Here is a 23,922-nt window from a genome sequence, read left to right on the forward strand (position 1 = left end):
AAGTTTGTACAAAATGAATGTTGTAAACCAAGTGGTCCAATCATGTTTAAGAAAGTGAAACCGACAAATCACTTTTTAAAAAGTTAAAAATCATAAGTAATCACTTTTAACAAAAAGGTACTTAAGTGATCATTTTTAAGTGAGCTTTGCCTTGTTGGATTTTTTAGCAAGCCATGTCAATCGATTTTTCTTATTTTAATATTGCCATGTTGGATATCTATTATACTAAATCAAAGTTAGCAATTAAGTGATTATTTTTCTACCAAAGTGGCACCGAAATGCTCCATCAAAAGTTTTGGTATTAAAGTAAGAGCCTTATGAAAATTATGGCACTTCTAGTGCCATTCTCTCTAAAATTCTATTATTAGAAAATTTTGAAGCAGCTAGTAGATTGTAAAATGTGCCAATAATTTTTTTTTTGTGACCAAGGATCCGCCGAGCCCGACTTTCGATTACGCTAATCGCCAGCCCACGGCCCATACAGTGCGTAGTGCACCTCAGACCAAGCGTCAATACCTAGGGAAAAGCTAACATAAGACCTCACCACTATGGCCTCCCCACTTAAGACATGTTAGCGGTTGCAGAGTTTATACCTTAGGACCTCTGCGATGAAGTGCCCAAAGTTGAACCAACTCAGCTGCCCACCGGTGAGTAATGTGCCAATAATTTCATAAAGGAATAAATGATTTTTAAATAGTGATTTTCTGAAATTTTTTATAAAAAATATTATAGTGATGTGACTGTGTTAGTCACTCTAAATTTAGGCGCTCCTAATTCAACCAAAAAAAGAAAAGGATAATTTTACTAGATATGATTAAATAAATAGAGTCAAGTGGCGAGCAAAGGATACCATAAATGCCATAACTTTCGATGATACTAACTTAAGTATCATAACTTTCTTTTCAATCACTTAAGTACCATACCTTATCGACAAAACTCACATAAGTACTCTTAACTTTTTTTTCAATTTTCTTGAATACTATATAACTTTCCAATTGATTGCTTAAATGCCATAACTTTTTAAAGTCATGCACCAGTGCTATGCCACATCGGATATCTAGTAAGTAGATGCACATTTGTAAAACATGTTGACACCCAAGTGATCAATTGAAAGTTATGACATCCGTGATGTCTTTATCCCCAAGTGAAGTGAGTTTGACATATTTCAAAACACAAAAGGGTTAAGTCTAGTTCAATTTGAGATGCCACGTTGGAATTTTAGAGCACAGGTAATCAGACATAGAAAACTGACCAATTATTTGCGGATATTCTTTCTATTGGTGAACTCCTGCATGTTTAGATCAGAAAGTAAACATGAAATCTACCGGAAGTTAAACGGCAGCTTCGCAAGTATTTTCATGGCGGAGGATGGAGATGCATGTGAACACACTTGTTCTTATGTCATTTTCTAGTGACAGGTCGAATGCCCATACGATGCACTTAGCTGTAGAGAGGAATTGACCCCCGCTCAATTGTAGAGAAGAATTGGCCCCCGCTCAATTTAGCTGAACTTTGGATATCCGCAGGAAACCAAAACGGTAACGAAGGAAACAGAAGATTTAAATTATTGAAGGAGTCCACTTCCATATCAGATAACACGCTTTTTCTTACCTGGGAAGGAGGATTGGTCAAAGGAGGGGCATTCAATTATAGCAGTTGTGGAACAATTCACAAAAATTGTAAACTGTGACAAACGGAGCGTAAAATCCTAAATTGGTATACCAATCAACTGTCACGTGTCATTTAACTTAATAATTTGGCAGTAAAATTTAACGAAAACTAATAAAGGGTAAATTTATTACAAGTGTACCAGTTTGAGGTTTTTGGTGGTCAAAAAAATAGTTTGGGGTAAATTTATCATAGGTGTACCAGTTTGAGGTTTTTCAGGGTATTAACCCTAATGAAAATGTTACCAAATGCACCCTAATGTTCTTTTCCTATAATTTTACATTAATATGAGTAGTAAATTAGCAATTTGAATCTTCTCTGCTAAAGGACATAAATAAAAATAAAAAAAATTTAACGTTAAGACTTTTTTTGCAAAATGATTACATATATTTGGAGGGCTAATTTTGGGGTTGTTCGGACCTTCTATTCGATGCAATATTGAATTAAGCAAGCTTTAATGACCAATATAATACATTCCGTATAAATTAAAATGGGCAATAGAAGCGGAGATAACTCAAACGATGTAAGAATTTTCGATACAATGGCTTCCATCAGTCGAGTTCATGCAAGAAAAAAACATGAAAAGATCAATTACTCACATGCATAAAGGAAAGAAATTTGAAGTATCGCCAAAATAATTTTGATTTTTCTCTCGTTTTGATTAAGAAGAAAAGTGAGGTGATGGGCTAAGATTAAGCCATGGATTTCTTTTTATTTTTATTTTTATTTTTCTTTCTTTTTTATCTATCTTACTCTAACTCTCAAATTACTCTTAGACTTTTGCTTTGCTTCTCTACAAAGTGTGGGAGTCAACCCCACACTTGAAATCACATGTCCCCATCCCCACCTCTCCCTTCCCATACGAGAAGGGCGACCACTTAGGCAACCACTAATGGTTGCCATAGATCCCATCTTGACAAGCTCATCCCCAACAAATTCCCCATTTTTCTAATGTTATTTTTCAATTTCGTTGGGACCTTTTCATAACTAATTAATGGGCCGCCAATGGGCTGAAATTAATGCACTCTCTAATTTACCCCCCCTGTCAACACTATTACTAATTAGTAATTCTGTGATTACTTAGACTTCATTTGTTTTATGAAAAATGGATAATTTGAAAAATACACTTTCCTAAAAACGATTTGTTGTGTCGATTGAAATAATTAGTCAGTAAAAATGTTTTAATTATCAACAATAATTTATGTCTCAATTTTTTCTTGAATAATGAAAATATTTTTCATTTGTTCATTTTTATATGCAATACAAGCGATCACTGTTAGTAATTTTTTTTTTATTTTCGCGAAATATATGGAATCTTTGATCTAATTAAATCAATAATCAAAATCATTTCATTTGAAATTCTGAATATACACCTCATAGACCATCATTTTCCTTTATACAATTTACCAGCAAATCCTAGGAAAAAGGCTTATGAGAAATTCGTCATCGTTGGCAACATTATGTTCAATAGGGCATGGTGTGCATCAATCACCTTTATGGCCATTCAAGGAATTGATTTCCTTCCTTGGTGTGCTTGCATTCAACAGACATGAAGAGCCTCGGGAATTGTCGTGCATATTTCACTGACAATATTAGATAATAGTCGACCAAAATTTGCTGCAACTTTGAGAAGAAAGGAAAACGATATGTGAAACTAAATTTACTTTGAATGATCTCTTAATTTCTATGTGTTTGTTTTCCTTTTTACAACCCTTAATTTTACTGGTGATTCCATTTGTATTTGATGACATGGTGCGTGCCACATAGGCTTTCATGTCGATCGGTAAGTTTTTAGTAAAGTTTTAGTACTTATAACATTACTCCTTCTTTTCTGTTCATTTTTTATTTGTTAATTGCCCACAATTACATCGCAACCCATGCAAATGGAGACATCAGGCGACACCAACTCCCGTATACAAACTTCCTTGGGAGAAAGTGCCACCTCACAATCTATTGGAAGTGAAAGAAGAAATAAAATAAGCAAGAACCTATGCATGTCTGACTCATATTTATCACAAAGAATGATATTTTAATACTTCAAACATTCATCATCAGTTACATCGAGAGCAATTATTTTACTGGGAGGCAATTGTCAGTCTAAGCAATCAAGTATGGAGAATATGGAGGTAATCCGATGTCTTGGAGGTCCATGTATCCGCTTAATTGTCATACCAAAACTGTGCCTGAAGGTAGTCAACCACCTTCTTATCCACTTGGAAGGCCTTGGTGAGAACATCAGCCGAAATGGGCGGCTTCGATCCGAACACTGCATTAGCAATGGTAATGACTCCCGGGTTTTGGCTACTCGGAGCGGCGAAGGCCAGTGCGGGCGTCTTTCCGATGTTCAGCTGGAAGTGGATGAGACCGATTGGGAACACAAACACATCCCCTTTGTACAAGACTTTGGTGAAGAAGGTGTTGTTCAATTGGTTGGATGTGACAAAGCCGACAAGCAATGTGCCCTCAGCCACGACCAGAATTTCGGTCCCACGAGGGTGAGTGTGGGGAGGATTCAGGCCACCTGGAGCGAAGTCAATACGAGCCATGGAAATACCAAGAGTGTTGATTCCTGGAAATTGGTCCACAAAAGCGGGGTGACTTTCGATCCGAGTGGGTTTGCAGTATTCCCTGGATATCTGAACCCTTTAAAGAGGAAATCTTCTGCTGTAACTTGTTTTGGGTCCTTGCAAAACTTTCCATTCACAAATACTGCATAAGAAACAAAATTCATGTTATTTGGCTTATTTAAGCAGAAACTCTTTTTGGAGCATAAGAACAGAAATACGCAAGCGACGCTGTAGCAGATCTCCAACCTTTGGGATCGTTGATGGCCACGCAGAAGTCCTGAAGAGGACTCGGGTCATAGGCAAAAGCGGTGGCGGTTGCCAGAGCCAAGATGAGAAGGCTAATTGGAAGAAACTTCATTGTGGTTGCGCACCGGAGAGCTGGGGCTTCAATGTCTTCTCTTCTTGGGTTTGCTTGAGATAGGAGCGAGATGTCTTGCATGGAGACATTATCCCTTCTTATAAATGATGGTGGTGTTGACCCAGTCCAAAACTTTCTCGGGTAAGCGACCCTTGCCGGATCTATACCAAGTCTCCTACGCGCTGGTTAATATTTTACTCCCGGAGATGAATTGATCCGAACTGCTCCAACAAAAAGCCCCTTACTCTGACCCATCCTCTTTCCCAGATAAGAAAAGGCGTGGTATCTGACATGGACGTGGACTTCTTCAATCCTATTTAAATATTCGGTTTTCTTCTTTACTGTTTTGATGTGCTGCGCAGATTCAAGTTCATCATATGATGACATCAATCTGTCAATTAAAAAAGATGCAGGAAGCGGGGATTTCACATGCATCTCCGTCCTCCACCAGGAGAAGACTTTCCAAGATATCATGTTTACTTTCTTATACAAAACATGCAGGGTGTTCACACATAAAGAGAACATCCATAAATCATCAGTTCCCTCAGTTTTCTATGTCTGATTATCCACGCTCTAAAAATTCGAACGTAGCATCTAAAGTTGAACTAGCCCGATGCATCCATTATAGACTATAAAATCCGAGAATATTAAAAAGATGAAAAATAAAGGGGGAATCCTTCACGTCGAAAGATCGAAGGACTAATTCTCGACGAGAAGGCGTTTATTTCTACAAGCAAGGTAGAAACATGAGGTCATCGAGGTGGCAGAACGATTCACCAGCAACACGGAAGAATAAACGATTGTTGTGGACTTGGCAACGTTCCTGGCTTCAGCTGCTTCCTGCAGGCCAATATTGTTTGTTTTTTTTTCAACAATTCCTGCAGGCCAATTGACTGGGACCGAGTCCAATGACTAACTACTATAAATGGAGTTGCTGCACATTCAGCAATTCCCATCTATCCTCAACGAAACAGAATTTCCTAGACAGGCTAAACCAAGCTCAGAAATTTTTCCATGATGAAGTTCCTTCTGACATTTGTCCTCTTGGCTTTGGCATCATGCCATGCCTTTGCCTCCGACCCGAGTCCTCTTCAGGACTTCTGTGTGGCTGTCAACGACCCCAACTCTGCGGTGTTTGTGAATGGGAAGTTCTGCAAGGACCCAAAGCTCGTCATCGCAGATGATTTCTCCTTCACAAAGTTCAGATACCCCGGGAGCACATCGAATCCGCTTGCATCCAAAGTCACGACTGCTTTCGTCGACCAATTCCCAGGACTCAACACACTGGGCATCGCCACGGCTCGCCTTGATTTTGCTCCCTACGGTCTGAACCCTCCCCACATTCATCCTCGTGGCACGGAGATGCTATTGGTCGTGGAGGGTACACTCCACGTCGGTTTCGTTACATCCAACCAATTAAACAACACCCTCTTTACCAAAGTCCTGACCAAAGGAGATGTTTTCGTGTTTCCGCAAGGCCTCATTCACTTCCAGCTGAATATTGGACAAACAAATGCACTGGCTTTTGCTTTCTTGAGCAGCCAGAACCCGGGACTCATAACAATCGCGAATACAGTCTTTGGATCCAAGCCAATCAATGTCGATGTCCTCACAAAGGCTTTCCAAGTGGACAACAAACTGATCAACTATCTCCAGGCACAGAACTGGTTTGAAAACCATTAGGAAGATGTTGTCAGGAACTATTGTTTTTGTTCATTACATTACGAAGAATAATTCTTCAGAATATCATACTGAATTCTGGATACTAATACAATTGCTTGTTATTTGATATTTGACAAGATTCCACTCTTTGTTATCTCTCTCTCTCTCTCCCTCTCTCCCTCTCTCTCTCTCTCTGGCTCTACATCATTTATTGAAATGAAATTACATATCAGATAACAATAGGTATCATATATCAATACTGCAATAAAAAATGGATTTTTATTCATAGTCTCATCCTAAGCTCTACTTGATATGCTTAGCCTTTTGCTGGGTCATTCACATGATTAGGATTCGTCTCCAATAACTCAACACAAGTCGGTGAACGAAAAAGGGCAAACTGTTGACAAATGCTCAACTCAATTCTGTTTTTTCCTCACTTTTCCAAATGGTAATCAGTCAACCTAATCATCTCGTCTTTCAGAATGTGTCGAGCTCCCTTCACTCTATTTCTTAAAGCATGTCCAATAATTATATATATTTTTTAATTAATATCACTAAAAAGCACAAACTAGTATATTCATGCAACATTTATCCCAAACTAATTTTCGTAATCACAAAAATCTAGAAACCGATACACTCATGTCACATTTACCTCAAACTATTTTTTGTGTCACCAAAAATCACAAACTAATATTCATGTTAGAAAAAAATTTCAATATTTGGGTAAATATAATACATATCTACTAATTTGTGGTAAAGTTGACACAGTTGTATCAGTTTGAAATTTTTTATATTACAAAAATTAATTTAGGGTAAACATGAAATGGATATATCTATTTAAATTAGTTACGGTAAATGTAACCTATCAATTTGTGCTTTTTGGTAGGGGTGGGCATTGATCCTGATCTAGCTCAAGAACCGGACCAAACCAAACTAAGCCATCTAGTTAAGGGTAGTTCCAACGAAATTGGTCCGGTTCTTGGTTCCCAAAATTTGGACTCCCAAGAACCGATCCCGATTTCTTAAGTAGAACCAGAATGAATCGAACCGCAAAACTTGCTGCCCTAAATTAAAATTTAGGGCTTGAGCGACTTTTCATCATTTCATCTCCCTCAGGGTGATTAACAATTAAGATGAGTCTAGGTCTTCATGCTTCTTAAGATTACTCTTCATTTCTCTCTATTTAGTCACCTGCTCAACCTTCCGACTCGCGACGACCTTAGAGTTCGAAAAGTTCAAATCTTGGGTGATTCCATCATACATGATGGGGTTGCAAAAATTTCTGGATAGTTTCATCTCTCTCGCGCTTGACGCTCGGTCCCTGCGATCAACTCCCACTCATCGCTATATGGAGCCCTTTCTCTTTCCACATGAAAACAAGGTAAATTTCTTGATTTATTTGGTTTATCTTTCCTTTCATTTTTTCCTGCATTCACAATTCTCTTCTTCCGAGACTTAAATTGAACTGGGGAGTGAGTATTTGGGTAGGCTGGCGCCGTCGTGGGGATCAGAGGGCTTGCAAGGGTTCCAGTCGTCAGGTTTGGTGGAGAAGGAGGAAGTGAAAGCAAAGAAATGTAGCTGATGCTTCAGTTCTTCGATGCCGAGGAAAGATTTGCTTCTTAAATGGATCAGTTGCAAGTGTTGCCATAGTCCAAGAATCTCCTTCCAGCATGTCTCTTGCTGTTCAAATATAGTCAATAATTAATACAATTTACCACCCCCCACATGCCACCATGGACATCGTTGAGCGCCGCCCACCACTGCCGTTCGTTGCTGCCCATAATCGTCCACCGCCACCCTTGCCTCCCGCTGCCTCCAACCGCCACCGCTCACCGTCTAACGCCACCTAAAAACCAGGTAGAGGAGGAGTAGAAGAGAACAAAAAAGAAAAAAAAATTCTTAAAAAATTTTACATCACAAAAACTTGTAAGTCATAGCAAATACATTATTGTTCTTTTTCTATTCTAGGAATAAAAAATTTGTACAGTTACCAAATGTATTGTTTTACTCAGAAATTATTACAGAGAATATAAATAAATAAATAGAACTATTTCTTAAAAAACATTGTTTCAAAAAATAGAAATATTACCAAATGCATCTTAAGCATACACCGACATCCTTGTGCCACATACTTTTTACTATTTGAGATGCATTAGATGTATCTAGTCCTACCGAGGACCAGAGAGAGAGAAACCGGTCCAATTCTCGAGTGGATAAGATCGGTTCACATTCTTGATTTCAAGATGGAAATCGACCCTTCCTATAATCAATTACCTATGCTTCTTGGTGGTATTAGGCTCTTTTTCTTTTTTTTGGCAAATTAGGGCCGAAGTTTACAATGACTAAGGAATTGTTACATGGTTGTAATATTTTATTTTATTTTTTACTTTAGAAAATCACTTTTCAAAAAACATTTATACCTTTCTAAAGTCATGACCATCTTTTCACAATCTACGTGCTACTTCAAATTTTTCTAATAATAAATTTTACATTAATGTGACCGGTGAATTTGCCTGTTGCATCTCATCATCAAAATGACATAAATATAATGTTTTTCTTAAATTTTATACTCTTTTTTTTTTGTAATTCTTGAAAAAAAAAAAAATTCGGCATCTTTGGAGGGCTCCTTCATATTCGATTTATGCTTTTTCCTAGCTTTGTCAGCCCCCTCTTAATCTCCGCTTCGACTGGGAAGTTCAGAATTGGGAAGTGGCCAAAACCTCACCTCGCCACTGATCCTCTCTCTGGCCCCCTCCCCCTCTGGTTCCTCCCTGCTCGGGTCATCGTCGGAGGTCGAAGAGGAAGGCTGCCGCTCTTCTTTATCTTGTTGCTCCATGATTCCACACACTCTAACTCAGCAGCGGCGAGAGATTCCCCGAATCAAGCGGCGATCGGTGGGTGGGACCGTCCATGGCGTGAACCAACTGACCAATGTGGATCTCTTCGATTTGTATTTTAGGAGGATGGATTTGGATTAAGATGGCCGGGTCGGCAGCCTTGAGGCATAAATAATGTACTTGCATTTAGCTGTTCCTTCATTAACATCGTTTTGAGGGGATGGATGACTCATGATGCATTGGATGATACATCAAAATCAACCCGAAAAAAAGAACTAGTAAGATGTTATTTATCTCCTGAAGCAAGCTCTTCCATAGTTGAAATAGAAAGGCATTTATTTGGCTTTAGGATGTAGGGATAGCAAATTCTTTGCCTGTCACACATATATGAAGCAGTAGACTTGTATTTTGTGTTTACTTTCACAGTGAGAAAAAGAAAAAAAAAACTGAAAAGAATTGCAACTAAAGAAGTTAAATCATCCTTCTAATCTTACATGTCATGCTTGAAAACTTCTCTCTCATAGCATATAACTTGGATAATGCATTTGTCATGTCCATGTGCTCAATCGGAAGTTTTGCCAAGCAGAGAACTTCGATTCTCAATTAAGTCAACAATGTTTTCCTAAAATCTTCCCATGTCGACATCACTAATTTAGGCATCACCGATCCTTACAGGATACTCCGTAAATAGCAGTGAAGGGTCTAGGATCTTCACCAAGCTTTCGTGTTGAGCAGTTTTGATGAAATCATAGGGGGTCCATCTATACTTATACATAATATTAGTAGGTCTTATTCTAGTGAACATCTCAAGCAACGATATCTCGAAGCTGCACACATCTCCCTACAAAGATGAAGTACCACTGATGCCATATTCTAGAAAGCAACATTGATTTTGTCATGTTAGATGGGTACTTAGCTTTGGAAATTCATTTTCTTCACTAGAATTTAGCATTTTAAATAAGCTATTAACTTGGACCCACATGATTATAAAGTAGAAGGATTAACAAACCTAGAGTTACATAGCCAATGGTTTTTTTTAACCCATTGGAGCTTGCTTGACATTGAGAAGCATCTAATTTTGTGCTTGCGTGAAGTAATTGTGCTAGTACGAAATCACACACTTGAGCTACCATGTGATGATCAAGAATAACGTTGCTTGGATTTAGATCACCGTATGCGATGCTCGTTTGACAATGGTGGTCAAGATATTCAGTGGAATAAGTCGCATCAATGGTAATGTCTAACCTTTGGCAGAGATTAAGCTTTGGCATGTCAAGCTAAGTTTTGCTAGATGGAATTATTGTTCTAAACTACCATTTCACATCAAGTCATAGACTTGAGCCTTAGATTCCACTTGAAATCGTTGCTCAAACAAATAGTGAATACATTGACAAGATTTTGGTGGTATATGTTTCTTAGCGCTTCACATTCTGCCAAGAAGCTCTTAAAAGTCCCGTTTTGATTTAGTTTGAGCACTTTTACTTCCACCAATCCATTTCCATCCAGCATTCCTCTATCATAGAGCCATGGCTCCCCTAGACAATCAAATTAGATGGCAAGAATTCATTGGTCACTTGGTGGAGCTTTGTATGGGAAAGCTTTTGGAAGTGCTCCTATGTTGGTAATGTAGCTAGGTCTCGTTGTAAATTTCCTCCTCTAGTATGCAACACCAATGAAGCATGTCAACACGATTAAAGATAAGACAGATACCGCCATAGATAATTTTAATTTTGGAAGATTTCTCTAATTCTTTGTGTCATGGACTTTGCACGTGGGAAGTCCAAGTTTCTTGATGCCTCCACATAGTTCTTTGTTTTCAATTATTGATATGCACTTTGCATCTCTATAAATCCCCTCCCACGGCACCTCTCCTTCAAGGTTGTCGAAATATAGATTCAACGCTTCAAGGACAATGAAATATTCGAAATAGATGGGAATTTGACTAGACAATTTGTTTCTCTGAAAAAATTATATATCTTCAAAGCACTAATTTTGGATTAGTTTGCATTTTCTATTTTTAGTTAAGCAAATTTTAGTTGATAACATAATATATTCGAGATAAATCAAATTACCGGCATCGAAAATGGAGATAGATTCAAATGCTATTAGAATTTTCCATACGGTGTAAGTCGAGCACTATTCCATACATACTTCAAGTGGTCGCGTTTCATCACTCATTTCATTCAAGGAGGAAAAAAAAAAAAAAAACCTAAAGAGGAACAATGCTATGCTCGCTTGTTAAAAAGTAAATTCGAAATATTGTCAAAATAGATTTTTTTTTTTTTTTTTTTTTTTTTTTTTGGGATTACAAAGAAAAGCCAAATCGATGGGCTATGATGATTAGGCTTATGCATCTCATCTCGACAGGCCCCTCCCTAACAAAATTTCCTTTCCCCATTTCCCTAAAATTTCATTTTTTTCCCCATTTCGTCGAGTCCCTTTCATTATTAAAAAAAGAAAAGAAAAAAGAAGAGAAGTCCCTTTCTTCATTAATTAATGGGCCGCCAATTGGGCCGGAAATCGGCGCGATCTCCCCATTTTGCCCTTGTCTTCCGGCACTATTACTAATCCCAAAGTTCAATTAAACTGATAATTTAAAGGGATAAGTTATGACTAAAAGAAAAAAAAGAGGATAAATACAATGACTTATCAAGAAAGTGTACTTTAATTCTAAAATTTTCAAAAAGTCCTCGTAAATCCTAAAATTTATTATAAAAGTGTCATGAAGTCTTAAAATTTGTTATAAAAGTACAATAAAATTTCAAAACTTTCAAAAATACAATTAAATCTTAAAATTTGTGAAATTGACTAAATCAAGTCCTCGATTAATAACATTTTTTTAAAATTTTTATAATGCAATTACACTTTTGTGAGATTTTAAGACTTTCAAAAATGCAATTAAGTCTTAAAATTTGTATAATTGACTAAATCAAATCCTCGATTAATAACATTTTTTTAAAAATTTTATGATGCAATTACATTTTTGTGATAAATTTTAAAATTTAATTACACTTTCAAAAATTTTGAGACTTCATTGATAAGTTTTAGAACTTTTAAAATTTTATGAATCAATTGTATTTTGGTAGTAAATCTTAAGACTTTTAGTGCATTCATCCTTAATTTAAATATCATTTCATTTGAACTCGAAGGAGACCATCATTTTTTTCATTTGATTAAAAAAAAAAAATTGGTTTCCGCAGGTTAAATCGGAGGAAAGAAAAAAAGTCGGGAGAGAAACCCGTCGCCATCGTCATTCGTCGTCATCGTCTTCTTCTTCTTCTTCATCTTCGTCGATTTCCTCCTTTCTCAGTCTCTCCGATTTCCCCATTTCCTCCCCTTCTCCCAATCTCCGATTCGACGGCGAAGTCCGGAATCGGGAAGCGGCCGAAACCCTCGCCGACCGGCGCCGATCTCTCTCTCTCTCTCTCTCCGATTCCTCTTCGGTCGGGTCGTCGGCGGCGGAGGCGAAGGCGGCAGCCGCCGCTGTCTCTATGTTGTGGCTCCGTGATCCCGCGCTCTGACTGACCCGGCGGCGGCGGCGGCGGCGGCGGCGAGGGATTTCCCGAATCGGGCGGCGATCGGTGGGTGGGTGGGTGGCGGGGGGACGGGCCCATGGCGTCGGCGCAGAACCAGCCGGCCAATGCGGATCTCTTCGATTTGTACTTCAGGAGGGCGGATTTGGATCGGGACGGCCGGATCAGCGGCCTCGAGGCCGTCACCTTCTTCCAGGCCTCCGGCCTGCCCAAGCCGGTCCTCGCCAAGGTGATTCCGGATGGCTTCTCTTCGTTGGGTTTGGGCCGTGCGCGTCTGTGTGTGTGGGTTGTGTGCGGTCGGGTCGCGTGCTCGATCGCGTCGGCTGATTGGACGCTTTTTGGGGGTGAGGGGAGTGGCGCGCATAGGGTTGCGAGGATAGTTTAGATGCTTAAGTGGTTTTTAGTAGTAGTGCTTACTGTGGAGGTCAAATGAGAGAGTTCCTTGGTGGTTGGTTGAATTTGGGAGATGGAAATGTAAATGTGTAGTCTTCATCAGAGAATGGAGTTCGCGTTGTAGATTATATCAAAGGTGAGTGGGAGTGGGATCAAAGTCACGAGAACTTAGATAGCCGCTTTGGAGTTTCTTGATCTAATTATCTAAGCATTGTATGTTAATAGCACTCGTAGGCGGAGTTTTGTGCAAGGCACAATTTTTTTCTTTCCTTTCTTTTGCCGATAAAAAGATATTGTCCCTGTGCATATCCAGGAAAAAAGATATTGTATCTACTATATGAATCCATGTGTATGTTGTGATGACACACCTCCACACATATACGCACATTAAAATTCCTTGCCGGGTTGTGTCACCATATTAACATGTCAAGACTGTTCTTGACAACATTGTTGTGTGAAAATAGAACCTTTTCATATCCCTCTGGATTGAGTGTCGTATCAAAGACGGTGGCTGTTGTCAGAGGAAATGGACACACCTAATGGGTAAAGTCTAAGGAGTGCCCAGTGCAAATGCATGAGTGCTTGCTTGGGCAAATAGATGATCAAATTTGGAAGTTCATTGGAATTGATTCAGCATCTGTGCTGAACAATGCCTTTTATACAAGCTACAAGGGTGAATAGAAGTATGATCTGAAACCAACAAGAAAGATTTGAGGAATGAGAGTGAGAGGAAGAGATATACAAACGGAGAAGGATTGAATATGAATGTTTTAACAGTGGTTGGTTCTCTGTGTTCTTCTATTTTAGTTGGCATTTTTTTTTTTTTTTTCTGGTGAAGTTTATATCTCTGCAGTTGGCTGTATATGAACTTGACGTTTTATATTGGAGCTATTATGTGGACTCATTTGGAGGTTATAGGAGTAAGTTCTACAATGGCAAGTCGACATTTGAATGGTGTTTCCTGAGTACATGCAAAGATGTGTTGTCCTTTTGCATTTGAAGATGCTTTTTCATGTTACAACTTGCTAAGGGGATCAATTCATTGAAGTCGACTGCCTTGTTTAGAGATTCTAAATCATCCCCACCTCTGACATCATTTTCTTTTTCGAAGGTATGGGACTATGCTGACCAGAATCGGACTGGTTTCCTTGGTCGGGCTGAATTTTATAACGCTCTTAAACTCGTAACAGTTGCACAAAAAAAACGGGAACTGACTCCTGAAATTGTGAAGGCTGCATTATATAGCCCAGCCACTGCTAGAATTCCTGCACCAGAAATAAATCTTGCTGGTGTTCCTGCACCACAACCAAACACTAGCACACAAGCAGCTGCTCCTCAAGCTGGAGTCATTGCTTCATCAACTCCCCAGAGTCTTGGATTTGGAGTATCACAAGCGCCTCTTGGTGTAAACTTAAGCCAGCAGCAGCTCTCTTCTCAAACTAGTGCATTGCGTCCGCCGGCAGTATCCGGTTCAGCTTTGCAATCAACACAGGGTGCTCCCACCCAGGGTTTTCCTGTGAGAGGTGCTGCAGTGGGTCCATCCATTCCAAACTCAAGCACTTCAAGTGATTGGACTGGTGGAAAGATGGGGGGACCTTCTAGTGGAACAATCCCACAGGTCCCCAATAGAGGAGTTGCCTCCTCAATGACACCACATGGATTTGGGATTTCTACACCAGGCCATGAAACTTCACTGCCACCTAGGCCACAGGGCCCCTCTGCAACACCATCCAGGCCAGATGTTAGGGATCCCAAACAAATGGGTGTTTCAGGCAATGGATTTGCTTCCAACTCTTTTTTCGGAGAAGGTGCCTTCTCAGCAAGCCAACCTCAACCACGGCAAGAATCTTCTGCACTCAGTGCACCTAACTCATTGGCTACTTCTCCTCTGTCTGCTGCTAATCAGCCTTCTGTTCGGCCGAATGCTCTGGACTCTCTGCAAACTTCATATGCTGTGCAACCTGGAGGTGGGCAACCCCGGCCAGCTCAGTCTATTTTGAGACCAGCTCAGCAGGTCTCAGCTGCAAGTGCATCCAGATTTTCCTCACCTGTGGTTTCACTCCCATCTGCCAATGCACCTTCCAGCCAATCACAGATGCCATGGCCCAAAATGACTCAAACAGATGTTCAGAAATATATGAAAGTATTCGTGGAAGTAGACAAAGACAAAGATGGGAAAATTACTGGTGAACAGGCGCGCAACCTCTTTCTGAGTTGGAGACTTCCTCGAGGTAAAATCTGTTTTATATATATATATATATATGGAATTGGCTGTTCTACTAGTTAGCTATTTCAGTGATTGAAAATGGGCAACATCTAAACTGGCACTCTTTTATTCTCTTTAATGGTAATTTCTTTAGTTGAGTGTTCTGCTGGTTTTTCCATCAAGCTCTGGATGTTGGAGTGATGATTCTTACTGAATATTGAAGTAAATGAAGCTTTAGATGCGTTATAATGAAAAATTTAGTCACTTTTATGAACTATGGGTTTCATAAGTGTTATTGTAGCCAACCTAAAGGCATTGTAATGAAGGAGTGATGAAAGAATGTTCTGCTGAACCCTGAAAAAAAAAGTCATAAAGTAGAAGCTTTCCATTGGTAACTATAGGATGAATCATGAAACTTTAAGATGAGTGCATTTTTTGTATTTTGCATGATGGGCTTGCACAGGATTTTGAATTGGGGTTGAAGTGTATGTTTGATTAACCCTTATTCATTATTTTGTTTATATTGGTTTTTATTTCTGGAGTTGATGCTTTTCGTTTTTTGGACAAATTTTCTCATCATCTACTGCCTGTTTGTGTTTTTGTCAGATATTTTAAAGCAAGTATGGGACTTGTCGGATCAGGATAATGATAGCATGCTTTCTCTCAGGGAGTTCTGTATTGCACTCTATTTGTTGGAGCGATATAGAGAGGGACGTACTCTTCCAACTGTCCTTCCAAGCAACATTGTATTTGACCACCCTGGTCAACCATCTGCGGGATATGCAAATGCAGCTTCGGCGCAGGCATCTGGTACTGATGGAACAACTCTTTATATATTACTGCTTGAACGTTTCTGCCATCATAATCAAATTATGCCTTTTGTTTTTAGTAGGTTTGCAGCAACAAGGGACGGCTGCACCTTTTTCTCAGCACATGGCACATCCACCCAGAGGAAGGCCTCCAAGACCCCCTGCTGCCCCTCCATCGGATGATGTGGTACAGCCTAAGCAGCAGAAAAAAGTTCCGGTTTTGGAGAAGCACCTTGTGGACCAGCTTAGTAAGGAGGAACAGAGTTCTCTCAGTTCAAAGTTCCAGGAAGCGATGGATGCTGATAAGAAGGTAATGTGGATCTTGGTCCATTCTTATCTGTTTGAGATTGATTTGTGATTTGGAGTGTGCTTTTTTGTTTGTAATTTGTATGGAGTTATTAGATGGCCGTTTGAAAAGCATTTTGGCTATCTAAGAAGTATCATATAACAAGGTATTGTAAGTAGCAATCCAATGTTCTCCACTCTGGCTCATAATTTACATTTGCATGAACCATGCCATTGTAAGTCTGAGTTGTATAAGATAAAACTCGTTGAAGTGTAACTCTTGGCAGACCATTATCAGTTGCATACATGGTTACTGATCATATAGAGGATCTCCCTTGTGCCATACTGACTTAAGTATAGATTGCCCTTCCCTCTGCATCTACATCATGAAGTAATTGATGGTTCTAGTAGCAGCTGCCTTTCTCCAAAACTTTTGGAGTTCAATTTTCACAAGCATGATTTCAAAGATTATATAATCAAGATTGGATCCTTTTTCTGCTTTTGGCAATGATTAACGAATTCTTTTGACCTTTTTTTTCACTGTAGGTGGAGGAGCTGGAGAAAGAAATAATGGATGCTAAAGAGAAAATTGAGTTTTGCCGTACTAAGATGCAAGAACTCGTGAGTAATTTCTCTTTGTATGGGCCTCTTTGTTATTGAAAGGAATGTGTTATTCAGGATGTGCACAATTCCAGCGTCCATCCATGTAGTGATTTGGCTCGTGTGTTTTAGTTCAGTATTGCCATTTTTTCACATTAACTACATAAACCTCTTACCTACCAAATGTTGGCTGTGTCATCCAATGTCATGAGTTGGTTTGACAATTTAGTGATTACCAAATAGAAAAACTTGATTCAGCTTATCTACCCACTACATCTCACTTTCACCTTTTGGATACTTTAATTATGTCTCTGTCTTAATGGCTGCAAACCATCATTACACAATTGTACATTCTTAACATATCAGCATTTTCTCAGTAGTCTGAGGATATCATCTGTTCCTCTGGCCTGCCTTTGACTTCCCTTCTTTGATAGGTTCTGTATAAGAGCAGATGTGACAATCGCCTCAATGAAATCATGGAAAGAGTATCTGGTGACAAACGTGAGGTACTTGTTCAATGCTCATATTTTAAATATAAGCAATTTTATTGTATTGGTCCTGACATGATGACCTATTGACTTAGGTGGAGGCCTTAGCGAAAAAATACGAAGAGAAATGCAGGCAAGCTGGAGATGTGGCCTCTAAATTAACCATTGAAGAAGCAACATTCCGCGATTTACAGGTATTATTTGTTGCGGTAGACTGTGACGTCACTGGGTAATGGGTTTTGCGTAATTTATCTGATATTTTTAGCCCTTGAATAAAACACTGGCCATTCAAATTGAAGAGAGCAAAATATGGGAGCTATGTTCCCCTTTGGTTGAATAGAATGGAGCTATGTTTCCCTTTCAATTAGATGTTTTTATTTGTTTTTCTTACAGGAGAAGAAAATGGAGCTGTACCGAGCTATCGTCAGCATGGAAAAAGATGGTGGTGCTGATGGTGCTCTTCAGGTAAATAATTAATTGGTGGGCTTGTTTAAATATTAAAGAAATACTCAGTTGCCTTCCCCCCCTTCCCCTTCTCAGGGCCGTGCTGAACATATCCAGACAGATCTTGATGAGCTTGTGAAAAATCTCAATGAGCGCTGCAAGAAGTATGGACTACGAGCAAAGCCAACTTCACTACTTGAACTTCCTTTTGGTAATTTCCTTCTACATATCTCTAATTCTCTCGATCATCTCTATGAATTTGTTAGTGTAACAACATACTTCTGGTTGCTACTTGCAATGTTTTTCTTATTTTATTAATTAAGTTAATGTAGGTTTCAGTGGTTGTATAGTCTATTTATTTTCCTTGTGAGAAGTAGATGGCTTAAGGAGTGGTTGAGAAGGTCAACTTCTATCAACTCAAGGATGAAAGAATGATGAATTGATTCATATGTGCACAGTGATTGTTTCTCTTAGCCTATGTGTCACTATCTCGTCGATTAGCTTTGAGTCATTTAAACATAGCTCTAGAATATTATTGAAAGGGATGCTTCTTGTGCACTACGTAATGATTACAGGTTATTGCGATCAATTAAGCTGATCAATCTCATGTGCTCTCTTCTCTTATGTTTGTCTATTTGTTTTGTTCGTGTTCGCAACAGTTTAGTTTCACTGATGCATCTGGCTGCTTAATATTTTCTTCTTCATGGTTGAAGGCTGGCAGACTGGTATCCAAGAGACAGCTGCTGATTGGGATGAAGACTGGGATAAGTTCGAAGAAGAAGGTGTGCTATTTTATCCTCTGTGTTTTATGATAGCGGATTTTCCTGTTTTAGGTATTTTAATTGGAGTTGCCCAATAATTTTGACCTGTGACGTCTCTACTGTCTCGTCCCAATGCATGGATGATTTTATCATTGAGCAGCATACTGTTATTGGAAGTTGGCATGTAGTGAGACACAGTCTGACATAATTTCTTTGTGGATTACATGATTACATGATGCATTGGCTTGTAATTTTAACTGTCAGGGTTGAATGTAATGGTTATCAGTGGTTCTAGCGTACTTTCGTCAATTCTGCAGATTTATATGTAAAACAATGCTCCTGCAGTTTTTAATGATGTAGCCCTGTACCATCAATTCAGGTTTCACATTTGTCAAGGAGTTCACGCTTGATGTCCAAAATGTCATAGCACCCCCTAAACAGAAATCTTCATCGGCTCAGGTAGTAAAGCCATCTGCACTTCAGAGCCCAGTAGCCCCTTCATCACCTCATGCAGATGTGGACAAAGAGAAGCCTTTGACTTCAGATGGGCATGCAGTCGAAAATGGAATACACCACAACAAAAGTGAAAATGGCACACCCAAAAGCGCACCGAGCAGTCCTGCTGCTACAAGTACAATTGAAAGCCCCTCTAGAGATTTTGCGGATTCTGGATATGGAAAGACAACCGCTGTGGATTCTTCATTGCATTATGACAAAGAAACTCAAAGGTAATAAATATTAGTACAATACAATGCCACTTAAGCAAAGAGAGAAGGTAAATCTTTTGGTAATTCAACTTAAGACATGGCATGCGTTTCAGATAGTAGAGGTAGGATGCAGTTTGTCCTTACAGCAAACGTAAGAACTTAAAATGAAAATGTTGAAATCTAGGTCTCCCCTTTGTTAGTGTTACTTATGTGCATATTGTTGCCGGCAAACTTCATCTGCTCCTCGGTCGATGTAGGACAATGCTTCCCAGAGCAGTGAGTCACCCTGATTAGATTGAGAACTTGAAAAGAACTTAAAATGAAAGATAACTCAGAGCAAGTAAATCATTATAGGCATGGCATCTCTATAAGCATCAACTCTAACGTTTCTTAGGCATCACACTTAAGGGAAGAATTGCATGACAATTCTGAAGTGGAGATGTGCTACAATTTGATAATCTTCATCAAATAAAAAGTTGAAATTAGAATTCTAATAGAGTTCAAAGTCTAGTAAATTGTTGACTGTTGAATTTGGAGAAGAATCTTAATTCTTTAGAGCTCTTAGTCAAGTTGTGATGTGATGCCAAAGGTCAATCTTTGCTAAAACTTGATTGTAGCATTGGCATTTTGGTCTCAAACCACTCATTTGATGTTGTGGGCTGCATTGCTAGTTCTACAATCCTTGGTGATTGGTTGTTTATTGGTCTCTTCTGGGACACTGGACTAATGCCTCTTGATTTTGGCATTTGTTGCCCTTACTGTTTAGTGGAGCTGTGAGGGACAGAGGAGAGATGTTAGCAAACGTTAGGGGCTAAATGAAATGCAGATAGACCAGTGTTCTTTGATATTTGGGTTTCTGATGATTACATACATACATACATACATACATACATATATATATAGAAAGAACATATACATTTTGGAGTTTGGGTTTCTGAATTGTGTGTTCCCTTTTATGCTAAAGTACTCATTACAGTTTTCCATTAGAGGACAGTTTCCTGTGGTATGGTCCCAGCGGGGATGTGGTTTGTGTTTCATATTTTGTTTGTGTAGAAAGAAGATATACATTCATGTAGTTTGAGGTGTATTCAAGACACCTAAGAAAAGAGTTAGCTCTAATTCGAATTTAACAATTGCTTGGTACTTGATGTTTATTCAGAAATGAAAATAGCCCACTGAATGTAAGTTTTCTTTTCTTCTCCCCCCCATTTAAAAAGGACAATCATTTTCCAGCTAAAAGGGGCATTTTATTTGATCTTCTTTTTAACGTGAGGGATCTTCAGCTTACTTTTTATCATTATACCTTACATCCTTGAACTTTGTGGTGTTGTATGGGAGGTGGAGCTCTTTTGTTATGGTGTGATCAACTTCAGCATGCCAATATTACTTTCACTGACAACTGCATGTGTACTTTTACCACATGCAGTGATCATGAGGCCGCTAGCTCTGTTCTTTATGAGGATAGGAGTTTTGATGAACCAGCATGGGGAACTTTCGATACAAATGATGATTTAGATTCCGTGTGGGGATTCAACCCAGTAAGTTCCAGCAAGGTAAGATTCTTCTTGTACCATCTAGTGGATGCTTAGATGTTCCAAAGATTGGTTACTGAATGCGGCTTATTATCTGTGGTATATGTCTACCTAAGAGATAAACGAACTATGTTATCTGAACAGCTGGGTGAGTGCCCCCATACAAGAATTATGAGGTTTTACTTTCAACCAATTGGTTTGGTCTGGGTAGCACAGACTTATCTTAAAGTTTCATTCTTTTGATATTATTATCTGGGAGATCAAGTCAATTCTTATTGCGAATAGAGAAGTTGTCAAATTGTGCCAACTTATTGAACTTTAGGTTCTGGAATTGTTGAGGGTCTTCTTTATCTCGTCGAATGTGCAATTTTAGGTGCGGCTGGTGTGGAATTTGGAGCTGAGCTTTATTGTCAAAATCATGTTTCATTTCTTTTTTCTTTTTAATCCTGAAGTTGCTTGATTAAAAAATTGAGAATTTGGAAAGTGATCTATTTTGGGAATGGAGAAGTAAAATACACGTCGACTTGTTTCACCAGTAGAGATTGCTGACTTGCTAGATTGAACTGTTATAAAATATTCCTACATCTTTGTCAGGCAGAAGAGCCTAACTGTCCTGTCCCATTTGTCATTCATCTTCAGAGAGTTGAGCTCGAGGTCACCAATGCTTAGCTCAATAGGCTCACTAGCCTAATCAAGCTTCTATTGTTTGTTAAAAAAAATTAACTACAGATTCAGACACAAAGATCTTTAAAATATTTTCCCCTGCAATTATATAATTTCAGGGGAAAATAGGCGAAGATTATTTGTAACTTGATTGTTTTTGAGTTGAGTCGAGCCGACATGTGAGGCAAGTTGGGGTCGAGCTAGATACTGGATTGGCTCGATTACACCAGCTTTATCGCACTCCTTTGTTTCATTGGACTAGTAAATTGTGTTTTGTAAAACCATTAGAAATGAAGTCTGCCGTAAACTGTAAGCCTTACCATGACCTGCTGTATTAGGTGAAGGCCATTGAAGCTACTGCTTTGCCCTTTGCTACTGCAGTCTGCAGATCAGCAAGTTACGGAGGAGTGGCTTTATTGGGATATGCATAGAGTCGCTTCTTCTAATACACTTGGATTTCTTATAAGGCACTTTTAATCTCTCTTTTGATTCTTATTCATCTCATGATTTTCTGAACGCTGGTTGATAAGTTCCCAAAATCATTTTCTGTAATTAAGACTCAATTTGAGCTTGAGAACACTGCACTAACTAGTTCTGGATATTTGAGGTAGATTTGATTTGTCTCTGGAAAAGCAAAAAGTCTCTAGACATTTGATTGACACTTGATACGAAGATATGTTAAAGGAAGTTGGCTTTGTATTTTCTTTTAATGTGATTACATTTGTCATGTCTGTTGTCATCGTTATTGTTAACATTATGTTGTTGCTTAATCAGGTAAACTATTGTTCTTCTTGGTGTTTCACAGCTATTACTCACGCTTGGTGTCATTGGATCTAGTTGTGAAATCTTACGATTCTGTTATTTGATCTAAAGATTCAATTGATGGTCATCTTTCTGAACCCTAAGTATATAAGTAATTCTGACAGCCTTAGTGCTAAACTCTCATTGTACTTTTTGTCAATCGCACTTCCATATAGTTATAGCTGAGCAGTCGATTTCTCTATGCTCAAGAAAACTTTCATCATGTTCTCACTTTTTGTGTGTGATGTAGGATACGGATCATGAAGGATTCAAAGATGACTACTCATTTGGATCGATGGAATTTGGCCTTAATCCTATCCGGACTGGGCCACCACAGGCTGGTTTTCAGAAGAAGAGCATGTTTTTTGATGAATCTGTTCCCAGCACACCACTCTATGCTTCAGGCTTTTCTCCAAAATACAGTGAGCCATCACGGCCATCATTCGACAGCTCCTCAGGACAGAAGAAGAGCATATTTTTTGATGAATCTGTTCCCAGCACGCCACTCTATACTTCAGGCTTTTCTCCAAAATACGGTGAGCCATCAGGAGCGTCATTCGACAGCTCCTCGAGATTTGATTCTTTTAACATGCCCGACAGTGGAGTCTTTTCCCAGCGTGATGCGTTCTCGCGGTTTGATTCTTTCAACACGCAAGACAGCGGAACCTTCCCCCAACGCGATATGTTCTCGAGATTTGATTCTTTCAGCACACACGACGGTGAAAGCTTTCCCCAGCGCGAAACATTGACACGATTCGATTCGATTCGCAGCAGTGTCGACTTTGACCAGGGTCATGGTTTTCCGTCATTTGATGATTCAGATCCTTTTGGGACTGGCCCATTTAGGACTTCCAAGGAGAGTCAAACTCCAAAAAGTTCAGATAATTGGGGTCATACTCCAAAGAGTTCCGATAACTGGAGTGCCTTCTAGCTGGGAAAAGAGTCATGCCGCGTTGCTTCCCGGACTGGGCTATCGAGTTCACCAAGTGGTTTCTGTGTGTCGCATTGTGTTTCTCAACCGATTGGAGGACCATAGGGTATTCTCCTGTATTATTTTTGTGTGTATTAATAGCTTTTCAGTGATCTGTGCTTATTTTTGGCATCTCCAACGATGGATAATATCTTCTCTTTCTTCCTGTTCTTGCTTTAGAGCTCTCGAATTCTTAATTTTCCATGTTCTACTGATTGAGGATCTTAAATTCTTTATGTCATACTACGGCTATAGAAAAGCTGTTTTGATACCGTTCGGACTGTTGGATGAATAAAATAGCCTTTGCCCTAGTTTCCTTTGCAACTCGATTGCGGCTTGTGCTATTTTCTTCCAGCACAAGGATTGCTTCGTTAAGTGTTCTTTAATTCTTTGATTTGCATAGAATCCAAGCGGGTTATTTGTGAGGAAGTGTTTTCTTTAATCTGTTTCTATAGGTTAAGAGTATTATTTGCTGTTGGTTACAAGGTTGATCAGAATATTGTTTTCCTTGTCGGGAGTCTAATTGATATTGTGATTTCTGCAAGATCCCGAATTACTGATTGATGACTCTAAGCAGTATTGAGCAATACGCATTTGTTGAAGAGTGTTCCTCGGCACTTGATGAAGGTAAGATTGAA

At 39.1% G+C, this 23,922-nt stretch overlaps 3 protein-coding genes across 4 annotated transcripts; 2 read left to right on the plus strand and 1 right to left on the minus strand.

Moving 5' to 3' along the window:
- Nucleotides 1-3,645: 3,645 nt before the first annotated feature.
- On the minus strand, nucleotides 3,646-4,647 carry LOC104430562 (germin-like protein subfamily 1 member 7). Its single transcript, XM_010043303.3, is given in 3 exon segments — nucleotides 3,646-4,255; nucleotides 4,258-4,377; nucleotides 4,482-4,647. Coding segments are annotated over 3 exon segments (660 nt in total). The 5' UTR covers nucleotides 4,594-4,647; the 3' UTR covers nucleotides 3,646-3,827.
- A 916-nt stretch (nucleotides 4,648-5,563) lies between these two features.
- LOC104453487 (germin-like protein subfamily 1 member 13) lies at nucleotides 5,564-6,389 on the plus strand. The gene has a single exon (XM_010068046.3). The coding sequence runs from the start codon at nucleotides 5,608-5,610 to the stop codon at nucleotides 6,274-6,276; it is 669 nt and encodes a 222-aa protein (XP_010066348.3). The 5' UTR covers nucleotides 5,564-5,607; the 3' UTR covers nucleotides 6,277-6,389.
- Nucleotides 6,390-12,337: 5,948 nt separating this feature from the next.
- On the plus strand, nucleotides 12,338-23,595 carry LOC104453488 (epidermal growth factor receptor substrate 15-like 1). 2 transcript variants are annotated; one of them, XM_039302223.1, is made up of 13 exons: nucleotides 12,338-12,854; nucleotides 14,130-15,249; nucleotides 15,831-16,034; nucleotides 16,114-16,343; nucleotides 16,865-16,939; nucleotides 17,353-17,424; nucleotides 17,502-17,600; nucleotides 17,800-17,871; nucleotides 17,947-18,061; nucleotides 18,564-18,632; nucleotides 18,991-19,339; nucleotides 20,745-20,871; nucleotides 22,565-23,595. In XM_039302223.1, the coding sequence occupies exons 1-13, from the start codon at nucleotides 12,705-12,707 to the stop codon at nucleotides 23,243-23,245; spliced, it is 3,363 nt and encodes a 1,120-aa protein (XP_039158157.1). In that variant the 5' UTR covers nucleotides 12,338-12,704; the 3' UTR covers nucleotides 23,246-23,595. The 2 variants fall into 2 exon arrangements, with proteins under 2 accessions (XP_039158157.1, XP_010066349.2); XM_010068047.3 differs by having other exon boundaries at nucleotides 16,117-16,343.
- Nucleotides 23,596-23,922: the final 327 nt, after the last annotated feature.

The sequence above is a fragment of the Eucalyptus grandis genome, chromosome 9 (genome assembly GCF_016545825.1).
Source record: "Eucalyptus grandis isolate ANBG69807.140 chromosome 9, ASM1654582v1, whole genome shotgun sequence".
NCBI classification, from domain to species: domain Eukaryota; kingdom Viridiplantae; phylum Streptophyta; class Magnoliopsida; order Myrtales; family Myrtaceae; genus Eucalyptus; species Eucalyptus grandis.